This window comes from Leiobunum rupestre, chromosome 7 (assembly GCF_980474605.1).
Source record: "Leiobunum rupestre chromosome 7, qqLeiRupe1.1.hap1, whole genome shotgun sequence".
NCBI classification, from domain to species: domain Eukaryota; kingdom Metazoa; phylum Arthropoda; class Arachnida; order Opiliones; family Sclerosomatidae; genus Leiobunum; species Leiobunum rupestre.
In genome coordinates, this window is record NC_143390.1 from 28,405,746 (window position 1) to 28,429,869 (window position 24,124).

Consider the following 24,124-nt stretch of genomic DNA (forward strand, 5'->3'; position numbering starts at 1 on the left):
TGGCCACTGTAACCAATCTAAATTTTTACACTATAGTCAGATATGGGTCACGTTTTAGTTTAAAAAGTTACATTTTCACCCACATGTAATTATTGTATGTATAATTGGAATGTTTTAAAAGATTTAGCCCACAACTACCATCAGGCACTTCCATTAATAAAATGACCCGAGTACGACTGAGATTTCCAAATCCTCATCAGTAACAAGCTAACTCTAAATACCCTTTATTTTTTTTGTCCTAAAGTAACTATTAGCCAAAAAAATGTTTTGTATAGTTACACATTACTAACACGAAAATATTGCGTTAAAATAAATAAATTGTTAACATATTTTGGAAAACCTGGGAATTCAAATGCAATTTAGCCACATTCTTTGTACACGTACCCCATATAACACCTATTCACAGAGTACCGCTACTTCAATATCATTCGATTAGGTATTATCTATCCAATATAAGTTTGCTACATTACACATACAAATAATGGATATATTATATATATGCTATGGTAATGGCAATTTTCACGATATCAAGTGAAGAATGGGAAATAAGTATAAGTTTAAAATCCTAAAAATGGGGGATATAAACTAAAATATCATGGATTTGTTACTCTAGTTTTTAGATTGGCACAATTAGCATTTTCATTTTAAATGTTTAGTTAACTTAATTTCAAGAAAATAATAATTAGAGCTCACATAATATGGAATGTATTGTTTATATCAATCATAGATATGGAATTTCACTTGTAAAACTCAATTCTAGGTTTACAAAATAAAGCCAAGTATGGTAAATATATCATATACATAAAAATCCTATGACCAAAAAATAGCAACCTTTGGTGCAAAAAAATGGTATTTGAAAATCTTTTCCAAACTTAACAGCTGATAATTTATATACACAAGTTAAAATTGTGACCATAAAAAGATTGAAAGTTTTAATCTTTTTTGAACTTTAAAGAAACCAGAAATAAACTGGATATTTGTATCTCATAGCTCATAGCAAAGGGTATAATTGGCAACTTGGTTAGAAAGAAACTACAAAGTGAAATATTGCCTTAAAATATATTCAGACAAAAAGATTCCTTGTTGTATATAATTATTCCTATCCATACACAAATGCGAAAATTAAAAATTTCCATTGTTTTCATATTTACAAACTTTTATGATACTTTCATATATAATCTTCTGAAAGATAATTTTTTTTAGAAAATGCTAAAATTCCAAGATAAGATTTTTAATGAAGACATTTTAAAATTTAACAAATGAAAGATCAATTATACAGCATCCAAGTATAAACGTTGCAGCAGAGTGTGACCAAACTGTATAGAAATTTTCTTTAATACTTAAAACCAGTCTTAATAAAAGCATAAATAGGTAAAGGTAGATTTAAAAACACATCTTTAACATAAGACAGATTACAAATGCTTGGATAAGTATAAGCTGCTCTTTATAATAATTAGAAAGATTTTATTACTTCTTTGCTAAGTTACTTCCAAAAATTTTAATATTTAAAAACAAGTCTCATTTGAACTGAGCAAGCTATTTAAAAGTTCTCATTAGTGGAACTAACAAACTGGGAGGTCCAGCTTGTCTTAAAAATGGATGTTGCAAAAGTTCGTAAGCATTTGCCCGTTGAGATGGATCCCTCACTAGCATTTTTTCTAAAAACCCTTGCAGCCTTGGTGAAACCTAAAATAAAACAACCATAATTTCTTAGACAAAAGCCTTTTTAACAGGAAAGGGCCAAGTTTTTTCTAATTATTGTCATAAGTTTTTAAAGTGAAACAAGGCATAAAATTTTTTTGAAATATTATTTTTCTTCAGTCTTCTACGTGCCACTGCCTACCCCCTTTAATTAAATTCTGGGTGCGCCACTGCTCTAAACTATTCGCCTACCACATCAATAAAGTTTCATTTAGGGTAAAAAGTATTAACTTTGAGTTGCAGGATAATCTAAGAATATCCACTTACTAACACCAGCGCTGATGAAAACCACCTACAGCGTAGTTGTCAGAATTAATTCATTACAAAACAATCACTTCATATTTTTTCACATCATAAATTAAAGTTTGGAAAAAATACTAACTTTATGAGTATTCTTAAGTTTTGGAGGAGGCATATCTCTTATTCTTCTCATAGCTTGCAAAGGTGGTTCGTTAAAGAATGGTGGTTCTCCATCAACCATTTCAATAACCATGATACCCAATGACCAAATATCAACCTAAAAATAGTTTTATTTAAGAGGATTCTATTTATATATAACAAACATGTATAATTATAATATACTTCAGGTCCATATGGAAGCCTAGATATAACTTCAGGGGCCATCCAGTATGGAGTACCCACTAAAGATTTTCTTTTTGGTAAATCTTGTGAAACTTGAGCGCAAAAACCAAAGTCAGACAGTTTCACTCGTCCGTCACTAGCCAATAAAATAGAGTCGCTCTTTATGTCACGATGTATGACACCTTGGGAATGTAAGAATGCCAATGCTTTTAAACATTGCTTGCACACAGTAGCTATTTGTTCTTCATCCATTCTGTTCAATTTTATAAATGTTATTATAATAAAGAATAATATAAGATATAAAAGATGTATACCGAGCATGTGTCACAATATCAGTCAACGCTCCTCCTTCTAAAAATTCCATGACAACCCATAATTCATCACCAACCAAAAAGCTATCATACATTTCAACAATATTTGGGTGATGGTAGTCCCTCATTATGACAACCTATAAAGGGAAGCGTTTTTAATGATTTTTTCAACTTAAAAGTTGAGGTTAACAATAAAGACCTCATTGAAGAGTAGTTCTCGGCGTTGTTGTTTACAGAGATCCATTTTTTTAACAGCAACTTGCTTTCCCGTGGTATTTTCCGTTGCTATACACACAATTCCAGTTGACCCCTCACCAATTTTAATGAAGTTTTCTAGGTTTTCTCTGGGGTCACCTGCGCTTACCACCATTTGTAAAGCAGCCCTAAACTATTTAGTAATAACAAAATAAATGTTAAGTGTCAAAGTAACAATACCTTAGCTTGGACATTAGCTTAAATCGTTTAAAAGTTAAAAACATGCCGAAACTAGTCTATTAAGCTGTCTTTTCAAATCACAGCACATCTACCTGTTCATGGGACAATCTTTGTTGTTCAGCTTGGGGGTTTTGACCAGCACCATGCATTTTAGTGTTGTCAACTCTTTTTTCAACAACCATGGCATTAGGCGATTTTGTTTCCTAAAAACCACAAATGGGAATTTTGATGTGAAAAATTCATGCAAAGCATTATGGTAAATAACCAAACTATCTAAACATGGGTTTAGTTGTTGTGTAATGCAGTTTGAATCATAAACCATGCTCAATTGTGTATACAGTGATATGGGTTAAACAATATGTTTAAATGGAAGTTTTAGTACCTTCATATTATCTTTTCTGTTGCTATCCCTTCCTAAACTATTATCTTTGGTGGGCAAAGAAGGCTGGGATGAATATAAAGTGCCATTATTTCCATGGGATGCGTTACTTCTAGCAGGGTGATGCTGACTATTATTTTGGTTGGGACCATGCGTAGGATAGTTAGCTCCATTGCTCGCTATATTTGCATCACCATATGGTCTGTTACTGGACGGAATAGATTGAGAAGTTATTGATCCATTTGTTATGTTGTGAGCACTGTTGGTCCCTTGCTGGTTTTGATGATGGTGGTTATCATGTAAGGACGGATGGGACATGTGATGAGGTTGAGATTGCGAGACATTATTCTTTGATGGAAATGGGGGCTGTTGTAGTCCTCTTTGACGATCCCAGTTGTTAGGTTCATAGGCGGGATTATTATCCCATTGGCCTTGATGACCTTTGGCCCGTTGTCCTTCTCTGCTATCATGACCATACACAGGCATTCTTCCCCCATCAACCTGATCTCGCCCTTCATTGTAATAATTTCCATAATGGGGATGACTACCAGGATGTTGGGAGCCAGGGGGAATGTAAGGTTGCTGCTGTTGGCTATGGGGGTGGGTGTGATGATACATATTGTAATGGGAATGCTGCTGAGCAAGCTGTTGTTGAGAGCCCATATACATTTGTGGCCCTCCATATTGCATAGCACTCTCTTCAGGCACTGGAGGGGGAACCCTACTAACATAGTCTCTACGGGACATAGGTGGACTTTCTTTCCTGAGTGAATTAGATCTTGTGACTGATATTGGTCCGTTTCGATTTCCATACATGCTTCCTCTAACAATAGTCTTAATAAATAAATAAAAAATTAATATTGATCAAAATGTCTTAAGTTTGTCAATCTTACATGAAGTTTCATGTCTGAAATTTCTGTTGGGGTAATACTTGAAGGATCTACAATTGGTTTTGGCCGATCCTGTTGAACAGGATTAATAAGGCTTGCCCATTGGGGTGGTAGTCCAATATACTTTCCTTCTTTGGGATCAAAGCCAGTGTGAACACGGTGTTCAAAATTAGTTGGTGACGATATTATGGGTTTCTTTTTCTTTTTGCCAAACATTTTAAAAGCTCTTCAAGATAATGGAAGTCAAGGTTGGCCAATTAATTTTAATTAAAGTCATCAACAAAGGCTTAACAAGAGAAGCGTTATAACTCACCGATTTTAAATCAAACCCTATTTAATGTTATCTCATTTTGATACTATTCCTTTAAAAAGTATTTAATAAAGCGTATATTTAGTTATAAAACACCTATGGAAAACGCAAATTCTTCGATATTCAGTCAAAATAGTTAAAACCTAAAATCATTTTTGAATGAAATATGTCTGCAGACGCCATTTCCACATTCCACGCATTCTCAAATTGCGTAATTTGACCTTGTGACCTGTAAATACGCCCGCTGGTTTTTGCGTGGGCCATTTATGCGATAAACGTAGTGGTGATCCATTAGTTAAAAATGTTAAAATTTACTGACAACTGACAATAACTCTTTAAGATAATCTTACAAGTTGAGCACTATTGGGTAATTAAGAAAATCTTACAAGTTGAGCACTATTGGGTAATTAAGAAAATCTTACAAGTTGAGCACTATTGGGTAATTAAGAAATTACCAACATTTTCAATAATTTAAATGTTCAAGTTTGTGAAATCTTATTAGTTATAGAAACTTAGAAATCGGTTTTACCCAAAAAAAATCTCTAGAACAAAAAGAATAAGAATATAATTTAGAAATTGACGAAGAAAGGCACTGTGGGTCTAAAGTTAAAGAACTTAGCTTTATAAAACACGATACTTTGAAAATCTAGAGCGAGTTAAAAGAAAAGCTACTAAGCATGTTACTGGTCTCCACACACTTCCTATTCAGAGCGTTTAAAGCATTTGAACCGCTTATCTCTTGAGGATTGAAGAATTCCAACTGATCTAGTAGAAACTTTAAATCATTCATGGGCTTTATGACATTGATGCAGCTGACTGGTCGAAAGGCCCCCACGATTGTGAAGAAGAGGAGTATCGGTCTGTGTAGGCGGGTCTTCTTCACCCAGCGTGTAGTAAACCGATGGAATCAGCTTCCCCCAGCAGTTCAAGTTAAATAATCTGCTTCTGCCTTTAAGTTTCTTTGCTGGCACTAATTGAGTACTTAATTAACTATTTTCTCCCTTCATCTTTTGTTGTTAGATTTTAATTTAATTTAAATTGGTTTTTATTATTATTTTTCTTGGTATTTGTATTATTGTCTGACCTCTATGTGTCTCCTTTTGTACTCCTGTTTATTTTTCCTTTTGATGAATGTAAATAACAGGCTCTCGTTCTCTCTTAACAGTATTGTATATATTTCACTGAGAACAGTGTTTTTCTCAGTATTATCTTTTTTCTTCATCAGGGTTCAATAAGTGTAAGCTTTCTATTACCTGAAATAAACTATTATTTATTATTATATTTTTGTAGGAGAAAATACAATTTAATCGAGTATTTATTATTAATTTTTGTAATTTAGTGACAATGGATATAAGCCACTTAAGAGATGAAATGTGGAAACATGTTTTGTTGGGACAATGGGAATTTGCGTATCTTTATGGAAATATGGTTTTAAATTATGGCCTGTCTGAAAATGAAAACTCATTACTCAAGCTTTTAAAAAAATTCACTCATCAGCCTCAGTTTATATGGTAATGCGTTATTCTTACCAAAGAAGAAATAACAGCTCCAGAAACTTTTAAAAACCCTGATTTTTTTTAAAGTTTAAATAAAGCAAAAAATAACGAAACTAGCTGGTTTTTTTGTACTCTTCTGAAGAATTTGCGGAATTTTATTGATGAAAGTGAACTCCGACTGATTTTACAGGATTGCTCATCATTCCTGATGAAGACTGTGGTAAAAAAAACTTGTCTGTTTTATTGTTCATTTCATGTGCTCTGAGCCCTTGCGTAGCATTCTGATTTTTTTGCTTTTCAATAAGAGAAACGGAGTAGCTCTGATCGAGACAGATATGCGCCATCCATTTGTGAGTTGCTTTCACTTATTAGTAGCAAACATTTTATGAGCATTCGGATTGCCAATGGACTTATCGCATATTTGTTTTACTTTTGGAAAGGGGATAGATGAAATGCTGTCCTGTAATTATTTCATATTTCAATGAAATGGGTTCTATTGCTTACATGTGCTTAGAGCCAGAGCCATGAGCACTAGCAATGTGTTATCAGTGTTATAATATTTTACCATTATTTTTTTTGTTCATTTTAAGGAAATACACAAACACTTTTGTGAAAAGTTGGATAATAGTGAAGCACAGAATGAGTGGTCTAAAGAAAGTCTAGATGGTCTATTGCATGGCTTATTGGAAAATCCTAGAATGGTGTCTTTTGTAATTCGCAAGCTTTATACTCATGAATCTGAAAATTCAGTGGTTACCCTTTATTTGGAGTGTCTGGAAGTTTTATTTAACAAGATAAAAGCCATCCACCTCAAACCATCATCTAAAATTGATGACGATTTAAAGGAAAGAACTTTGTGTGTTTTGAATCGATTTCCCGAGAGAAGTACTCAAATACCTTCGGTGCTATTAAAAGATGAAGATTATAGCCTTCCTTTAAAGAAGCTTTTTGAAAATTGTTTAAAGTTTGTTGACAGTAACATGATATTGAAGAAGGAAATATACAATTCCTTAATTGCCCGAGAAAAGCCATTTTTGCTGAGGTTATATGAGACAACTGAAGATGAGCTTCATTGGAGAGTGGTTGAATGGAATTCAGTCGAAAGATCTTCCATGTTTGGTGGTATCGCTATAGATGGACAAGTAGATTTCAATGAAGTGTTTCTTCACATGATTAAATCCAAGAGGCACTTTCTGGATGGTATTATTGTACGGCCATACAAGCTTTAACTTTTTTATTGTGAATGCCTTTGCCTTAGATAAAATTGATTAATTTTTGGTTTTATTTTAGGCCTCTAGTATTGAACATATCTTAAATGGGAGAGTTAACTTGGTTTTGAACAGTTTTTCTGGATCTTGGTTTAACAGGTTATTAGTATTGGTGATTAGTGGGTCCTGGCAGCTGAGCAACACTGACAGAGAATCCAATAATGTTTTGAATGTCATTAAAGATATGGTAATTAGTTGAACTTTTTTAAATCCAAATGAATATGTACATTTCTTTCTGTTCTCTTTTAGAGCTTAGACAGTAATGATGTGTTACTGAACAACTTATCTATGCTTATGAAAAATAACTTGCAAGTGACAGACTGGTGTGTTTCCAAGTGGAGAGATATATATAATTGTACAGAAATTGTAGACATTCTTAGCAGGAGGCGTAATATTTTCTCGAACCTTCAAGTTAATTCAGCCTTATGCATTGTACACAAATTTCTTGGCTTGAGAAACATCTCGGTTGAAGAGGTTTTTGATTTACTTCTTCAAAATGAAGTCAAAGATGGTATAAATTTTCTTTTCTTTTTTTCATGTTTGTTTTATATTTACAAAATTATTTGTTTTTAAACCTTATAAAGAGCTAGAATATAAAATACAGATTATTGTTTTTCGTGGATATTTGGTTTTGAATAACATCATGGATGCTATATATTACTCAAATCAACTAGATCAGCTTTCATCCATGAATTGTCAATTTGAACATGACAATGCTGAATTGCCATTTTCGAAAATGAATTTGTTAAAATCATTTTTAAAAGAAGAAGGCTATCAACAGACCTACCGAGAGTTTGTCACTCGAAATCTTGTTCAAGCAAAAGTCCAATTGGATGAGATTGAATCAGTTGAGTTGAAAGTTGAACTTTTGGAAAACGTTTTCAGTTTGATATTTCTTACTCACAATGATTTGCAAAGCCCCAATGGTTCTCAAGACGAATCTGATGAAGGATATATTGGAATTGATATTAAATCTTCAAATGAATCAGTGCCTTTTAAATTAAATTCTGGTAAAGAGAAATGATAATATTGTTTGAATTAATAATTTATATATTTTTTTTATGATTAGAAACAAATGAAAGCATCTTATATTCAACTGAAACCTTAAAATTTTTTCGATCAAGGTCAGATTCATATCAGGGTAGTTCTCAGAGTTCCAGTGGAAGTAGTGGAGGACAATCGAAGCTTGGCTTTCTTTGCAATGAAACTGTGTTGAAGGACCTTATCAATTGGCTGGGCACCACTTTTTTGGAAACCAAAAATTTGGTTTACCAGGAATTTGGGTTGCATGTTGCAGAAACGTTCCCAGAAAGACATGTACTTTTTTTATTATTACCAGAAGAGTATAATATACTCTTACGAGATAAGTATTCTTCTCCCTGTATTGCTAATGTTACTTGCTGGAAACATCCACCTTCGCCGACTCCTGATTTCTCAAAATAGTTGGAGTATTCATTGCATACTAACTTTCTAAAATTATTACAATATTAAAACACTATGCATAAATAAGTAATTATCCCCAGACTGTAATTTTTACATATTACATTGTTACGGAAAGTAATACATGCAGTATATTTTAAGTTGTAATACAAAATATGCAATTTGGTGGAAACGTCTAACCCATTGAACACCTATTTGATCGTGTAGAGGTAGATGTTTCATTTATGTAGCCTACATGGAATTTATCTTGTAAGAGATATGAACTTCTATTATTACTCAATTTTATTAAGCTATTTCTTCAATTAATTTTGAATTCTATGTAGGTTTTATTGGAATCCTTATCATCTGTGAATAGAAATGATATCCAAAAGAGGATGTCCAAGCTCTCAGTGTGCATAACTGAAGCTCAGTGGCGATACGAACTTCTTTCAAATGATATCATGAATGGCGACTCTGAAGTGAAGAAGACAAATATGGTAGAAAGACCAGGTTAGTTTGTCTTTTATGTTTTTTATTTTAGTATTAAGGTAACATTTATTTTCAGTGAGCTTTCTGTTGAATGGGAAACATAGAAAGAAAAAGAAAAAAGCCATTACCACTATATTGACTGAAAATAATAAATCTTTGCATCTTGGAATATATCATACTATGCTAGCATCTCCTGAAGCGTTGTTACGGTATTCACTGCTTCAACGGAATTTAAAACAAGCTGGAGAAGTTGTTAAGGTAATCCTTTTTTAGATTCTGCTCTATTGGGTTTATCCGAATGAAATCTTTTTCATTGTAGCTCTTTAACCTTCAAAACACGTATGATGGACAAGAAGTTGTATTTTCAATGCACATTAAAGACTTGATAGCTAGTCTTAACAGTACTAAACACGATACATTTGCGAAGCGAAATAGAAATTCAGTTCTATCATTAGCATCCTCCAGTTTGGAATCTGCAAATGAAATAGGCATTATAGATACTCATTTTGAAGAATATCCCAATCCCAAACTCCGAGAAATTGAAGATTTATTTGAAGTTTTTGAGTTAGCAAACTCTAATATAGTGTCTTTCATACTGTATGAATCCTCAGAGAGAGATTTATCAGTTTTGTCAGATATAGCTTATTCTTTCTCGTATCCTCCGGAGAAGGTTGAGAAAGTATTATCTTTGTGTTTGCGAAAAGTAACATTGAATCAAACCAATTCTCCTGTACAAAGCAAGGCTAAAAAACAAATTGTCTTGAAAGGGATTGTTGCATTCTCAAAGCAAATCTATGAATATGTGTGTGATTTGATCAACTATTCTAAACTCGAAGGAGATTTCTATTCGCCAAACTATTGTTTTGAGAAATTGCGCCCTAGGCCATTCTACTTTAGTTTAGGACCTTTAGAATCAAAAACAATTCGTAAAAATGTGGAACTGTGGAAAGCGTTTAATTACCAGTGGGAATTATTGAGCAAGATGCTAGAAAAGGAGCAGCAATCCCAAGTTACGCTCCAATATAAAGAAGGAAGCAGTGCTGATCTGTTACATTCGGCATTTTTAAGACTGACCAAATTCGACACTCAAGATTTGACCTTTTTTTCCAGTGAGAAAAAGGAGAAAATAAATTATATTAATTACCTCGATTATTTATATCAGCATGTACAAGAAGTGTCAAATGTCCTGACAAAATGCTCTAAAAGTTATACGTGCAAAAGCTACTTTTCTGTGTTGGAAGAAAGTCCTACGGCTATCTTAAGTTCATTATTGCTTCAAAATTCACTGCCTCTGAAAGAGTAAAAAAAATTTTCATGAACTTAACTGGTCCTCCAATGATTTTATCTGTAAATCTCATAGGTTAGAAAGTTTTGCCAAACAAATGCACTTGGATTTGGTTCATGTAATTTTGACACGGACTTGCAAACCCGCTATACCAAATTCGTTGCAAATTTCCCGGAAGCTGATAGCAAAAAGCAGTAGTATGTTGCTATTTGGTTTCAATATGAGTTGTCTATATTCTGTTCTTTAATTTTTAAGTTTTAGGTGAAGAAGCTACCCTGAGACTATCGAAAGAAAATCCTGGAGAAATATCAAAAAATTTACTTTATGAAATAATTCAACTTATTAAAGGTTAAGATTTTTTTTCTTCATGGAGTTGTATTAAAGAAAATTGATATTTTTTTAGGAATTGGATGTACAGAGGAAACCACCCAACAACTTTCTTTTAAAGGAGCTCTTTCCATGTGTAATCACCCAAATATAGCCCTTTGGATGGAAAAATGCTCTGTTCTGTCTACAATTGATCTCAGTATGCTCATTACTCAAGAAGAAAAATTGGCTTTTTTCATCAATATAACAAATCTATTGTGGATTCATGCTGTTTTGACTGATTTACAACATTTTTTCAACTTGGTGAGCTATTTTCATTTGCTTGATTAAAGTTTAAGTTGAATTGGAGCTTCCCCAATTGAAGAACCTTATCTAAACTTAAATTTACTGCGAACTTGGTAGAATAATTCTGAGGGAACGGATGTCTCTTATGGAAGGTACTCTGGCTCTAAACTACTTTCACCCAATACATGTGAAAGAATTGTAAGACAATTCCAAGTGATTTACCAAATTGGACAACTTGGATCTGTCAGGTGGAAAACATCTGTTCTTCCCAAATTCTTAACATTTCATTTTAATATTAACATAGAGGATATTTAACTTTTTCAGTTTATTCACGCTAAAATATTGGCTTCTTGTGAAAGATTCGTACATTCCAAAGTACCTTGAAGTGCCTCCACTTACTCACATCAATAAAAGTAAGAGCATTGTAAATTAATGGTAAAATTGATCTTTTAACAAAATGATTTATTATTCCACTAGTGGTTGAAAGTTATTCAGATTTGGATAGTTTCTTACCAACTATTGAACCTAGAAGCTTGTTTCTTATTAACGAAGGCTTTGCGTCGTCACCAAAGTTACAGGTAAATGCACCATGAGATATTATTTATGTTAATTCATAGTATTGTTTAATTTTTTGGAAGATTTGTAGCTCAGATTCTATAAGGAAAGTTTTAGATGATGCCATGACAGAATACTTATTGCATAATGTAACAGCCAATGTCTCATCTAATACGGTATAACTTTTATTTTACTTAAAATTATTTTGAAATTTTTGTTTCATTCATCATTAAGTTATTTTATAGGTTAGTCTTCCGGAGTTATTGAAATGGCATTATATGGTGTTTGCAAATGATCATCCAAATTATAGTGCTCCATATGAAGGGCTAATTAGCTTCATAGCTAATCATGTATCGGGTGAATTAAAGTCAAACATTGACAGTCTTAATTGTGCTGATACCATATCCGAAAATGAAGGTTATATATTGCATTCAACTCTATAAATACACTTTTATTAACCTTTACTAATGTTTTTAGATAAAAAAGAGCTTCCATTCAATATTGAAGTAGTGCCTTTCAACTATCTGTTTAGTGTCAATCTAGATTATTCGAACACTAAATTAGCAACTCCCACGAGCCTCAACTCTGGCCAAGATGATTTCTCTTTATTTAATTTGCCAAGCCATGTTTCACAATATATTTCTGCCAGTGGTGGTTTGGTTTATGAAATTTTAGAGATTGCGAAAGAAATAAGAAAATGTGATGATATAACCTTATTCAAGAACCCCGAATATTGTAACAAAGAAATCAGTCACTATCCTCTTTGTCAACAGCTGGTTAGTGGTCGCTTGGTACAATTTCTAAGTGGCGAAGATGATTGTGATACATCATGGTTTCAAGCTTATTTAAGCCCCAGGCCCTCTGAGATCTATATTTGGAGACAAACCGAATGTTGTGTTGACAGACAAAAGTTGAAGCTAGCTCTGGAACATTTGGAAGGATCTAATTTAGCAAATTTTCCCTCTGACCAATCTTTTTTTCATGATTCTCTGCTGTACCATTTGGCCTCTCAACATCCCTCACTACAATTCTCCGAACCATGGAGTTACGCATTAAGAATGAGCGTACCTGAACTTAGAACTAAAGCTATAGTTAATTGTTTACATTTTTGGCCTGCTCAAGCTTGTTTGGATACGTTGCAAGCCTGCTTACAATCATTTGATGGTTCGCAGTTTGAGGATCTTCAACAGACTGTGAAACTCAACATCAAAGAAATGCTTACTTACGAAGAGGTATTTTTTTCTTATTACGCAATGCTTCAGTGATTTGCAATGAAATTTGGTTTTGTAGGCTGTAAAGTTCCTGAAGAGGAGAAATTCATCTTTAAAAATTACAACTTGGCAGCAAGTTAAAAGCTTAGCAGAAAATGATTTGGAAGCTTTAGTGCAGGGCCTGGAAACAAACCCAAAACTTCTTGTTGACTGTGTCAAATTTCATTTTCTTCCAGATTGTTTAAATATTGTATGTGATAAAACATTTTTCATGGTTTTAGTAATTTTTATATTAAAGAGATCTTGTAGTTTGTGACAGAATGCCATGTTGTATGTCTTCTCGAAGAAACTCCTCCCAATATTGTGACAGCTCAACAGGTTAGCCGACGAAATGAAAGAGGCTGTGAAATATTTCTCATAATTTTCTTATTTTCACAGATTTTAAATAATTTTGATGAATCAAAACGAAAAAAACTAGTGGAAAATGTGCTTGTAAAAATTGATGTTTCGTCTCTGGATGGCAGATTGTTTCTGATTGAATATCTTCTGAATAATTCCAATGAGGATTCAGAGTCAGAATTGAAGAAATTACAAATTGGAATTTTGGTTTGCAATAAATTTTTGGTTTGAAATATTTCTAAACAGTAATGCCATTTATCTTTTTGTAGATGTTGTCTTGCATATCTTGCGTCATCCAAAAAGATTACACAGCTTTAGCAAATGATCCTCTCCTTCTCTTTGAGCAATTATTGATGAATATTGAGGTGTTTGACGGATGGTTCTTCCAATTTTAAACCTTATTTCCTCAGAATGTTAACTTTTTTGTGCTATTTCACCATTTTAAGCTGGACACTGCAACAAGAGCTTTGGAAATAGTCACCAAAAAAATTGAAGATTTGGATTGCTTCAAGCAAGCCATAAATGAATATGTAGAAAGTTACGCTAGTGCTGCTTTGGAATTTTCTGTTGTAGATATGCTTCCTGGTTTGTAGTATTACATTTTTACCAATCATTTTGAGATGGCATTAAGAGTGTTTATAACAGATGGGGCAGATGCAATAAGTATGTCTCCTTCTGCTGGATCTCGAGGAGATCAATTTGTTATGCCGGCCAAGACTCCTTGGAAAAATGAATGGGTTCCTGACAATGCAGTTGATACCTGTATGGTTTGTGGTGTTGAACATTTTAGCATGGTAAATACTTGTTTTGACAATATTTTATTTAACATTACATTGATTACAAATGTGTATTTTAAAGTTTTTAAGAAGGCACCATTGCAGACGTTGTGGCCGAGTGGTTTCATCAAACTGCTCTCAAAATTCCATGATTGTGGCAGGTTATAATAATGTTCCAGTCAGAGTCTGTGACAACTGTTATGAGCAAACTACTCATTCTTCGTGAGTTTTAGTGTTCTATAATAATAGGTAGATTTCTTGAATATAACGGACATTTTTTAGGTTCTTTTCTCCAAGCTCCGCTACCATTGATAAGTCGTCAAGACTCTCTGCTTACTGTAATTGTTATCATGTCAAACTGTTTTAACTTAATGTTTCTAAATAATATTTTCTCCTAACAGCAAGCAGTCCAAATAGTAAAAGTACGCAATTTAGGAAGAGGTCTTCCACTCTTAACAGCATAAAATTGACACCGTGGCTTCTAAGCTCCGACCAATTTTACGCAGATGCAATTAGAGAAGAATTTTGCTACGAACAGGCACCCAGCGTTCCCCTTTGCCTTTCCATTCTTGAAATTCATAGCAATGTCCAAAGATGTGCCAAATTCATTTTGACCCTTACTGATAAACTATTTGCCACAATAACTCCAAGGAGTTCAGGAAAAATTAATCCTGAAGTGGATTACTCATTAGTTCTAAGGTACTAAAACAAGGTGATCATTATTATAAAATATACAATTTTTTCCCATTTAGTATGATGAGGATGCTTTTATTAAGTGCCAAAGTAAAATTTTTGGAAGCCAAGGATGATATGAAAGATGTTGATGTTGTGGAAGCCTACAACAGCCGATTAGACCTAGTTAATCTGTTGATAAAAAATAATTGTGCTCATCTTATTCCAACTGGTGGAATCACTAGTAATGATGTAGTTAGGCGAGTGAGGGATCGCCTATTAGAGGAGGAGAGAATGGCCATCTCTTTCAGTGATGACGACTCAAAGTTTGATGGCAATTTTGAAACGTCAAAGGACAGGAAACAGCATTCCTTAGCATTAGAAGTTTCGACTAAATACGGTTTGGATACGGCTAGTGTTTTTGCTAGTTGGGGAATTTCATGCCTAAAAATGGGTGATTGGACTGGTGCCAGAGAAAAATTTTCCTATTGCCTTCAAAAACCTAAAGATTTAAGTCAAGTTCCTCAAGAAAATCCCTTATTGAAAGATATAATTCAAAACTTGGAAAAGTCTTCAAAGGGACAACATAAAGTGAGTTTCTTTTTTTAACTTAAATTATAATTTATAAATATTTTTTTTAGGTAGGAACTGTTTTACAGTCTTTGTCAGCTTTGAAAAGTATTCAAAATGGTATAACCAAGGTAATAAGATGTAAAAAGGGGACCAAACATTGTTTCATTGAGAATTTGTATTTCAGCTTCAAGCAAAGGAAGAGAAAAATAATTTTCTAGTAGAAGAATGTGCCTTTTATTTAAACAAATATGGTTCACATCTATCTAATGTTTCATTCTATCAGAAACACGGGATGTTTACAGAAGCTTTAAAATATATTTTAGATAAGGTTGATCCCTATAACCATTCCTAGGTCTATTGAATTCAATTCTGCTAATAGTCCTTTTTTACAGAACTGTGATCCGGATATTTTTTTTAATGGGCTTTTTATACCATCTGTTAAAGTTGCTCAGCTAGGTTTCCTCTTAAAGCAGCTGCAATCTAATAACGCTACGTTAGAGAAATGGTGGCCATTTTTGATTTCTACCTGCTTTCAGTTACAACAACAAAATCTTTATCATGTTTTGCACAAGATCCAGTTATTCATGGAAGTTAGTTTCTTATCACTCCATTCTTTTTTTTTTGTAATGAGATGATGTATTTTTTTAAGGACTACATTCGGTCTGCTATGACAAGTATAAGATTTTTCCAAGCAACAGCCAGAGATTATGGAACCCTCTTTGAACGTTTACACCATCTTTCTAAAGCCAAACATAACTTTGAGGATTATTTGATAAATAAAGCTAATATTACTAATCCAAAGAAAAAGATTTTGAAACTGACACCTCAAGTTATTCAGGGGTATGCCGATTTTTTTTTAAGTAAATTTTTCATAATTAATGTTTTTATAGTCACTTGGAAACTTTAACTCTGCAAACGGAGATCACAAGATATATCCACCACTGTGAAATAAATAATGTTTTAAATTTCAATTTGGAAGAACTAGAACGAGACATTGTTTCTGCTTTTCCCAAGGAACCAAAACCAAGCTGTCCGCCAACTTTATTTGATAGTAAAGCAAGAAAAACTGCACTCACAGTTGCTGTAAGTATCTGTGTGTGCCAATTTTTACTTTATCTGTAACATTGAATTTCTATTTTTACAGTTGCTGTTTATGGGTTTAATAGAGTTTGAGGGTTTAAATCTGGGTGTCAAAGTAATTCAGGTAGGGACAAACACTTTTATGTCGATGGTAACTCAATTCATAAGTTTATATTTTGAAATACAGAAACACCAATTAGATGGAGATTATATATGCTCTGTATTAGGAAGACTGATTGTTAAAGTTAACAAAACTACTGACATAAACAATTTAGTCATGTTTTTACGTCAGTCTTTGATAAAGGATAAGATCAACTGTGACGAAATGGTTCAGTCTTGTATAGAAATATTAGCTAACACGCCTGGAAAAGTAACATAGCAATTGGTTTTTAAAAGCTATGAAACCTTAAACATTTATGAATTTTATTAATTGCAGAGTAGAGAAGTTGAATCCCTCATCAAATTACTTACAAACGACATTTCTAAAGTAATGTTGAAAATTATCTTTTTTTTACACAATATTAAATGATATTTCTTAGATAAATTGTTACATTATGTGCAACAAGCTAAAATCAGCCTATCTTTTGGCAATACGACTAGAACGTATATATGATATCCAACGTATTCGGAATGCAGCAAAAGAATGTGGTCAAGATGCAGTTGCTAGTATCTGCGAAAAGTGGCTTCAGCACAAGGAAAGAACATCACATCAATAATGAGAGGATAGAGGATTTTTTCTTCAACTTAATCTTGAAAGAAAATTCAACTCTATTTGCAAAAAAAGGCGTTTAAATTATTTTTCAGTTTTAATTATAAAATGCCATTTTGTGAGATAAACTTTATGATCAGCAGTCCATAGATTTTTGTCTAAATTAATTTGAAGCTGTGATAAAAAAATGGCCAATGAAGTACAAAATAAGTTATTTTAATAAATCATATTCGCTGAAGTTTTGTGACAATTAAAGTCCTTATGGTTTGATCGAAAGATCCGCATACACATAGTCCAATTTTATCCATATTCCAATCAAAACTTGTAATTGGTTGTTGACTGAGCTTTGTGTTTTGAAGTTTAGATAGATAACCTATTTTTCCTTCTTCTATCCCCTTTGAATCTTTATCCCTTCGTTTGTCCGGATAATTACTTTAAAAACCAGTCAGAATAATTAGTTGTTATAAATATTTAAATATTAATATAACTATTACTATTTCCATAAGCAGAGTGAGCCATTTCCACCTGATGTCATAAATATTTCTCTATTTTGGGGTAGATGCTTCACACTCCAGATAGTCGAATTGTGAGCTTCTTCTGTTAATGAAGTGAAACCCTTAGAGGGATGTAGAGTTCTCAAATCAAAAACATGCAGTTTCGATTCTAAGGTAGTGACAACCAGTTTATTTCGTTCAATGTCTTTTCGATCAAATTCGATTCCACAAACCTTAAGAAAACTTTTACATGAGTTTTATACTACTAGCTAGTTTCAACAGATATTAAGACAGTTCTTACCCCATTTTTTACATTAGTTTCCCACAATATACCCATAGTTCTGAGGTCAAATATTTTCAAATCACCATTATCATAGCCAGCACATACGTGCCTTTCTTCAGCAATATAGGAATTTCCTAGAAAAGTGATAAACAGACTTCCTCATATGCCTATAACTTAAGCTAGGATATCCAATATTAATTTGATCACCACAGGCATTTTGCTCAAAAACTATATTACCTAGAAATTAGGGATGTGCGAATAATCGTTTACCAAGGCTTATCGGTTCGGTTAATCGAACCGCATTTTTCGGATAGTGTTTTGAATAAATCGAAATCGGTTCGAAATTTATTTTGGCGGTTTATAAAGTATTTGATAATTTCGGTTATCGATTTACTACTCTAAAATAATATTTTTTTCCGATTAATCGTTTTCACAGATTGTCTTACCGATTACTCGGATTTCTTACTTAATATCCGAATTTAAAAAATCTATATCGAGTATCCGAGCTATTTCAACATCTAAAGCCGGTTTTCCAACTGAAAAGCCTAGGGGTAAAGGTTGTGAGCTGAGAGATAAAGTGACGTCAGAGGAATCTTTATAACACGTTAGGTAGCCGCTTGATTAGTGAGGGGAGGGGAGGGGAGGGGGGGGGGCGCGAAGCCGCGCGCTTTGAGGAAAAGAAGTCACGCACTTTGACGAACGGAATCCGCCCGCTCTCGGTTTTTAGTTTCAGAATCATGTTGTTATATCTATTTTAGTAACAGTTCTAGTTTAATTTACTATCCTTTTGCCAGTTTCACCAAGACAAGGAACAGAAACGACCTCCTTTTTTAGTAATCATTTATCTTTCTAAACGGTAAAACTTTCGAATAAGCCTAGGCTAATGCCTTTTTTTATTCATTACTTTTGTAAAACTACAAAAAATAAAGTCATGTGTTTAAACTTTAAAGTCACTTTTGGTTTGTTTGTTTGAATAAATTAAAAATAGCAAGCAGGATACGTTAGCATTTAGAAATAAATATTTGTGAAATTTTAACCGATTTTCTTTTTTAGAGTAACAACTAACCTTTTACTATTCTAATAAAAACAATTAATCGATTTGTATTTGAAACAAAACAATTAATCGATTTGTAAAACAGAAATTTATCTAAATTGAAACCGATAACCGAACCGAACTAAATTTGAAATCTAACTGCTATTTGATATCCGAACCAGTACGAAAAAACATTATCCGTACATCCCTACTAGAAATATGAAATTTTCAGGATTTACACTATCGGTGAAGGTCATTATTTGTAAATTTATTTTACGTTAGGTGGTAGACAAAAACTGTCAGTGAACAAGTTGTAGAGCATACTCTAAAATAATTAAGTATGCCTCGTTATAGCCATGAACAGTGGTCCAATATGGTAGATTTATACTACGGTGATGGCCATCAAAACACACGTCTAGTAAGTCAGTTATTTCAAATGTTCTATCCTGAGAGTCAACTAGATCACCACACTATTCTCCGTGGTGTTCGTAACGTTGAAGATGATGGCAAAGTGAATCCCAGATTAACATTAATATGGAAGACAGAGTCATCACCTACTTTGTCACCTACCCTCTAGCAAGTGTAAGAATGGCATGCTCCGATTTTGACTTGTCAATGTATTATGTCTGAAGTGAACTGGTTCAGTACCATGGCCGATCCAAATGAAAATTTCCTTCCCTTGCTCCTTGGGTCCGATGAGTTCTCATTCTCGAGAGAACAGACAGAACAATAACATGTGGAGCAATGAAAATCTGCACTGGGGATTTCCTCGCCACAATCGGGTTCAATTTTGCTTCAACATCTGGTCTGAGATCGCTTTATTGGACTATTTTTTCTACCAAATCGGCTTATTGGGGAGAACTACATATTTCTAGGTAATATAGTTTTTGAGTAAAATGCCTGGGGTGATCAAATTAAAACATCCTGTATATACATATATACCAAAAGCAACAGCCCAACAATCTCCTTTGGACTCTCCAGCTAGTGGAGCCATTGTTGCAACAGGGTCATTTTGACGAGTGTCCCAAACTTTAACTACACCTAATTAAAATTATTATAATCAATATGACAATAAACAACGATTTCAAATAACAGTTGTTAATTCACCATCTCGACTTCCAGTCACAATTTCAGGTGCTCCAAAACCAATGTTTAACCCTCCAACAGCGTCAATTGAGTTTATTATTTGACTATGTCCATTAGATGAAAAAACTGGGAATTCTAAGTTTTGCAGGTCCCTATTACATTAAGATTTTCCAATGTTTAAGTCAAATCATATTACTAATAATATACGTTTTTTTATATAAATACCAAACTTGAAGCTTTCCATCGAATCCTCCTGTAGCCAAGCATCTGTTACTATAACTGGAAGCTCCGAAAGTTCCACATTTAAATGGTTTTGGTTTTTCACACTTGAGTTTAATTTAAGTATTAAACGTGTTATACTGATAGGTTTTAAAGTTATAGTGGCATTACAAATTTTACCTCCAAAACTACTTTGAATTCCCCTTTACATAATTCATAGATATGTAAGGCCCCGGTGTTTTTAGCGTAACTTCCTAAAACAATTACTTTCGCACTTGTTGGAATCCATTTTGCATCAAATATTGTGAAATTTACTGATTTTGACGTATGCTCAATTATTTGAGGTTTGTCCATAATAAGATAGTTCTATTGAAGAGATGAAGACTAGTCCCATTTATTGTTAAACATAACTGTCATAATTTTGGGCAGAAAATAAATAAGACGACATTAAAGAGGTTTGATAAATAGCGTTTTCCATTCGACTGCTCTCGAGCGCTCTAGAAGTAATATTTCCGACCGGCAGGACTCGTAAGTTATTATTTATATAGTGCTTGTTGAAATATTAGAACGCTGGAAACTTTTTCGAACGTAACATAGGTTTTTTGCTAAGCCTTAACTTTCCAAAAAAGTTACCGGGTTAAAAGGAAACTCTTGTTGCATACCGTACTATGTTTAGTTCTAAAGGAATGAGTTTTCATCTTTTTGAAAAAAGATAATTTTATACGAAATAAATTAACTCTGCCTCCATGAGAAGCTTTAAAATTGCCCGGTATTATAAAAATATTACATATAATTTTCATTATTTATACCATAAGAGGATGATAATAATAATTATATTATCTTCTTATACTTAGTTTTAGTAACATTATATATTTTACCTTAAAGTATATTATCGAAAATTAACATTAGTATGTTCCTTATACACATGAACCGACGCGTTTCTTATCTGACGCAAATATCTCATGAGGGCAAAAACGCGTCTCCAATTGGCTTAAATACAGGGTGTCCACTAAAAAATGAACCAGGGCGAATATCTCAAAAGCTGTTTTAGGTACGATTTTGAAATTTTCAAGTCGTATACAAGATGTAGGGGGAAACCTAATGTGAAAATGTCGATGACCTTGAAAACCGCATCAAAAAATATTGAGTGGTTAATTTTTAATAAAATAAAGAAATTTCGGGAAATCGAAAAGCGCGCGTTCGCCGCGACACCTGGGGGGCGATTCTGTAAGAAATCGAATGAGAATTCGATCTCGATACCCTATACCATGTCGAGATCGACTTCGACAATTTACATTGATTTATGCTTATTCGAAATCTTTACCGAATACCATTCGTCGAGATCTCGAAGTTCGAAATCTAGAGTTTTCGATCGAAAATTGGATTTCGAATATTTACAGAATAGGCCCCCTGGTGAGAACTCGGTGAGACAGCAAAACAACGTAAAAGCAGAGATACTGACAATATAGAGATATGAAACTCCGCCTGAAAAGCGACCCCCGGAATTTAAAAAAAATCCTGAGCGGAGCGACGCCTAACGGCCGGGAGAAAGCGTATTTTTCGAAATCCCAAACAGCGGATTTCAGACGCAAAAATTTATATACGCGTTTTGGCTTAGAAATTATCATCTTGAGGGTTTGTATCAATAAAGAAATATGCCTGGAACTAATTGTTCTGTAAAATTTTGTAACAGTTCCAATGTAAAGCAAAGGATCTCCTTGTTTAAGTTTCCAAAAGAGAAAGAACGGTGGGAAAAATTAATTAATAGCTTTTGTTAGGCCTACCTTTAATATGTGGTTTTTCAATAAACTTAGCTCTGAGAAATGGCTGATAATGTCGGAAGAAGCTATCTATTTGAAAGATGCGATACATTTACATCATAATAAAATATGCGCCCTACATTGAGGATTCTTGTTTTATGAATAGTAAAACCAAAAACAGACTGACATCAAACGCTATTCCAACAATATATTCAAATGAATTTAAGCCAACAAGTAAAAATTGAGTTTTAAGTATTGTTTATTTATAAGTTAATTTAAATGAAACATATTTCCCAAGGGAATGATAATTTAGCTAGTTGCTCAAACGTAAAGGTTCCGGAGAACTTAGTAGAAAATGATATCAAGGACTATTATAAAACAACTGGTACGATGAAATTTATACATTGGTAACGGGGTCATAAGTTAAAACTCAATTTTCAAATAGAATCTAGTAAACTGTCTGTGGAAATGGTGGAAGAGCATAGGAACCAGGGGGGGGGGGGGCAAGGATTGCAATGCACCTCCCTAGAATTTTACTGGGAGGGGCAACTAATGTCATTCCCCCCTCTCAGTTGAAATCTTCCCAAGGCTCAAATTATCATTTTAAAAGCATAGAAAGCTTATAGAACCTCAACTGTGTTTAAATTTCAGTCTTTTCCCGCCAATGTATATAGTAGAAAAATGTACAAATGCATTCGGAAAAGCTACACTCCATTAAAAATTAAAAACCATTCTCCAGACCCCTTTTGGTTTCACTTTGCCCCCTCCACCTTCTAGAACGTTCCTACGCCCCTGAAGAGCGCAACAATATTATCAGTTGCAGCAAGTTCCAGCGAAACTATATCTACAGAACAGGATTGTAAACAGTTTCATTCAAAACAACTATTAAATTTTAACATGATTTCTTTATCAGTGGAAATTCCTACAATTGAAATTCAGCAGGCTACTAAACCTAATATCGAGACAAATTCCTTCTTAACATTGACTTATATAAGACCCATATAATAATTCCAGATGATTATGATGAAAGTCTTCCATCAGCAAATAATTATTATCCCAGGGCATGTTCGGAGGAAGACTTTCAAATTTGTAAAAGTTCACTTGAAAGCCAAGGGCCTGGAAAACAAAACAAACTATCTTAAATTTCAGGATATGTCTTATCTCGTTGTAATAAAAACCACAATTGTGAATAATGCAAAACCAAACTTGTAGATGAAAAACAAACACTCAACCAGTCAAATATATTAGCATCATTTAAGTCTCGTGATACATCAACATTCAGTGGCTTGACAATACCAACTGAAAGATTCCAGAGCAACGTATCTGAGATCAAGGACAAGTTTGATAAACTTTTCCCAATGGTAATACAAATGAATAAAGTCAAAGAGAGGATTACCAGAATTATTTCAAGAACAATCGATCAATCTTGGTTTATTTCAAAAGATGAGATGCATCAGCATGTTCCATGTGTTGATTACTTGAAAGAAATAATTAATTTTTTTGTACAACTTTCAATTCGTAGTACATTGGAAAAACATAATTTAAACCACAAGTATGACAAAGCCCAGAAACATCTAGATTGCAAATTACTTAAGGTTCAACATTAACAAATACTTACCAAACATTTTAGTCGTTAACCATTTCGATAACATATACTTGGATTAATAATATTCCAATTATTTATCCCAGAAATACCCTTGGATTAATGATCATTAATTTAACCTCTGGCCCTGATTCAAGTAACAAAGGTCTAAAATAACATAAAAAATAGTTAATATATGAACTTTCTTAAAATAATTAAATATAATTAATTAAAAACTTACTTTTTATCTTATCTTAATAAATTGTATTGAAAATCCTCTAAGCAATCGTATTTCTTTATTAAAGCTGCACATATGATTCATTGAATTTCATTCAAAACGTAAACCTACTACAAATAAACACGGGAAGAAAAAGCTTTCTCCCGGTTGATAGATGGCGCCGACGTTAACGAAAAAAAAAGGGGTCGCAGCGATGTATAGGGAGTTTCATATCTCTATATTGTCAGTATCTCTGGTAAAAGATAGCATTGCTGAAGACGCAAAAAATTTGTTTGGC

At 33.3% G+C, this 24,124-nt stretch overlaps 3 protein-coding genes and 1 long non-coding RNA gene across 9 annotated transcripts; 1 reads left to right on the forward strand and 3 right to left on the reverse strand.

Annotated features, from left to right (window-relative positions):
• Positions 1-694: 694 nt before the first annotated feature.
• mbt (serine/threonine-protein kinase PAK mbt) lies at positions 695-4,838 on the reverse strand. Its single transcript, XM_090152908.1, has 9 exons — positions 4,612-4,838; positions 4,302-4,524; positions 3,412-4,242; positions 3,122-3,232; positions 2,794-2,982; positions 2,598-2,731; positions 2,284-2,536; positions 2,084-2,218; positions 695-1,686 (listed from the first exon to the last, which is right to left on the reverse strand). Exons 2-9 carry the CDS (start codon positions 4,512-4,514, stop codon positions 1,537-1,539), a joined length of 2,016 nt encoding a protein of 671 aa, XP_090009034.1. The 5' UTR covers positions 4,515-4,524; positions 4,612-4,838; the 3' UTR covers positions 695-1,536.
• A 36-nt stretch (positions 4,839-4,874) lies between these two features.
• Sptz (zinc finger FYVE-type containing 26 spastizin) lies at positions 4,875-17,368 on the forward strand. 5 transcript variants are annotated; one of them, XM_090152904.1, is made up of 41 exons: positions 5,101-5,586; positions 5,774-5,845; positions 5,948-6,119; positions 6,192-6,324; positions 6,410-6,454; positions 6,695-7,312; positions 7,395-7,559; positions 7,622-7,883; positions 7,957-8,382; positions 8,442-8,689; positions 9,136-9,301; positions 9,357-9,538; positions 9,600-10,579; positions 10,641-10,762; positions 10,821-10,913; positions 10,969-11,195; positions 11,295-11,425; positions 11,502-11,590; positions 11,655-11,755; positions 11,816-11,908; positions 11,978-12,149; positions 12,210-12,964; positions 13,023-13,193; positions 13,253-13,321; positions 13,382-13,549; positions 13,612-13,707; positions 13,789-13,927; positions 13,988-14,136; positions 14,201-14,340; positions 14,401-14,456; positions 14,520-14,817; positions 14,871-15,381; positions 15,432-15,491; positions 15,548-15,691; positions 15,756-15,953; positions 16,013-16,203; positions 16,254-16,446; positions 16,508-16,567; positions 16,631-16,813; positions 16,880-16,930; positions 17,044-17,368. In XM_090152904.1, the coding sequence occupies exons 3-41, from the start codon at positions 5,953-5,955 to the stop codon at positions 17,233-17,235; spliced, it is 8,244 nt and encodes a 2,747-aa protein (XP_090009030.1). In that variant the 5' UTR covers positions 5,101-5,586; positions 5,774-5,845; positions 5,948-5,952; the 3' UTR covers positions 17,236-17,368. The 5 variants fall into 5 exon arrangements, with proteins under 5 accessions (XP_090009031.1, XP_090009033.1, XP_090009032.1 ...); XM_090152905.1 differs by lacking the exons at positions 5,101-5,586; positions 5,774-5,845 and adding an exon at positions 4,875-4,975; XM_090152906.1 differs by lacking the exons at positions 5,101-5,586; positions 5,774-5,845 and adding an exon at positions 4,878-4,975 and having other exon boundaries at positions 5,899-6,119; positions 16,983-17,356.
• Wdr92 (dynein axonemal assembly factor 10) lies at positions 17,353-20,818 on the reverse strand. The gene is made up of 7 exons (XM_090152909.1): positions 20,448-20,818; positions 20,274-20,374; positions 20,070-20,200; positions 19,905-20,003; positions 17,948-18,063; positions 17,647-17,879; positions 17,353-17,584 (listed from the first exon to the last, which is right to left on the reverse strand). The coding sequence occupies exons 1-7, from the start codon at positions 20,619-20,621 to the stop codon at positions 17,377-17,379; spliced, it is 1,062 nt and encodes a 353-aa protein (XP_090009035.1). The 5' UTR covers positions 20,622-20,818; the 3' UTR covers positions 17,353-17,376.
• Positions 20,819-22,261: 1,443 nt separating this feature from the next.
• On the reverse strand, positions 22,262-24,069 carry LOC149935839 (uncharacterized). Of its 2 annotated transcripts, XR_016472248.1 has the most exons (5): positions 23,851-24,069; positions 23,646-23,777; positions 23,424-23,504; positions 23,260-23,350; positions 22,262-23,143 (listed from the first exon to the last, which is right to left on the reverse strand). It is a non-coding gene; the product is annotated as an uncharacterized LOC149935839 (long non-coding RNA). The 2 variants fall into 2 exon arrangements; XR_016472247.1 differs by lacking the exon at positions 22,262-23,143 and having other exon boundaries at positions 23,198-23,350.
• Between the last annotated feature and the right edge of the window lie 55 nt (positions 24,070-24,124).

Bases quoted from the DNA above. Each gene is read 5' to 3' on its own strand.
- Wdr92 (XM_090152909.1), bottom strand. From the start codon at position 20,621: ATGGACAAACCTCAAATAATTGAGCATACGTCAAAATCAGTAAATTTC. The intron at 18,064-19,904 runs GTATATATGTAT...TCACTTTTCTAG, and splicing joins TTGTTGGGCTGTTGCTTTTG to GAAATTCCTATATTGCTGAA. The intron at 17,585-17,646 runs GTAATAGTTATA...TGGTTTTTAAAG, and splicing joins TCACTCTGCTTATGGAAATA to TAATTATCCGGACAAACGAA.
- Sptz (XM_090152905.1), top strand. From the start codon at position 5,953: ATGGATATAAGCCACTTAAGAGATGAAATGTGGAAACATGTTTTGTTG. The intron at 10,914-10,968 runs GTTAAGATTTTT...ATATTTTTTTAG, and splicing joins AATAATTCAACTTATTAAAG to GAATTGGATGTACAGAGGAA. The intron at 15,954-16,012 runs GTTAGTTTCTTA...TATTTTTTTAAG, and splicing joins AGATCCAGTTATTCATGGAA to GACTACATTCGGTCTGCTAT.
- mbt (XM_090152908.1), bottom strand. From the start codon at position 4,514: ATGTTTGGCAAAAAGAAAAAGAAACCCATAATATCGTCACCAACTAAT. The intron at 2,732-2,793 runs GTCTTTATTGTT...TTCCCTTTATAG, and splicing joins GAGAACTACTCTTCAATGAG to GTTGTCATAATGAGGGACTA. The intron at 2,537-2,597 runs GTATACATCTTT...AAAATTGAACAG, and splicing joins GATATTGTGACACATGCTCG to AATGGATGAAGAACAAATAG.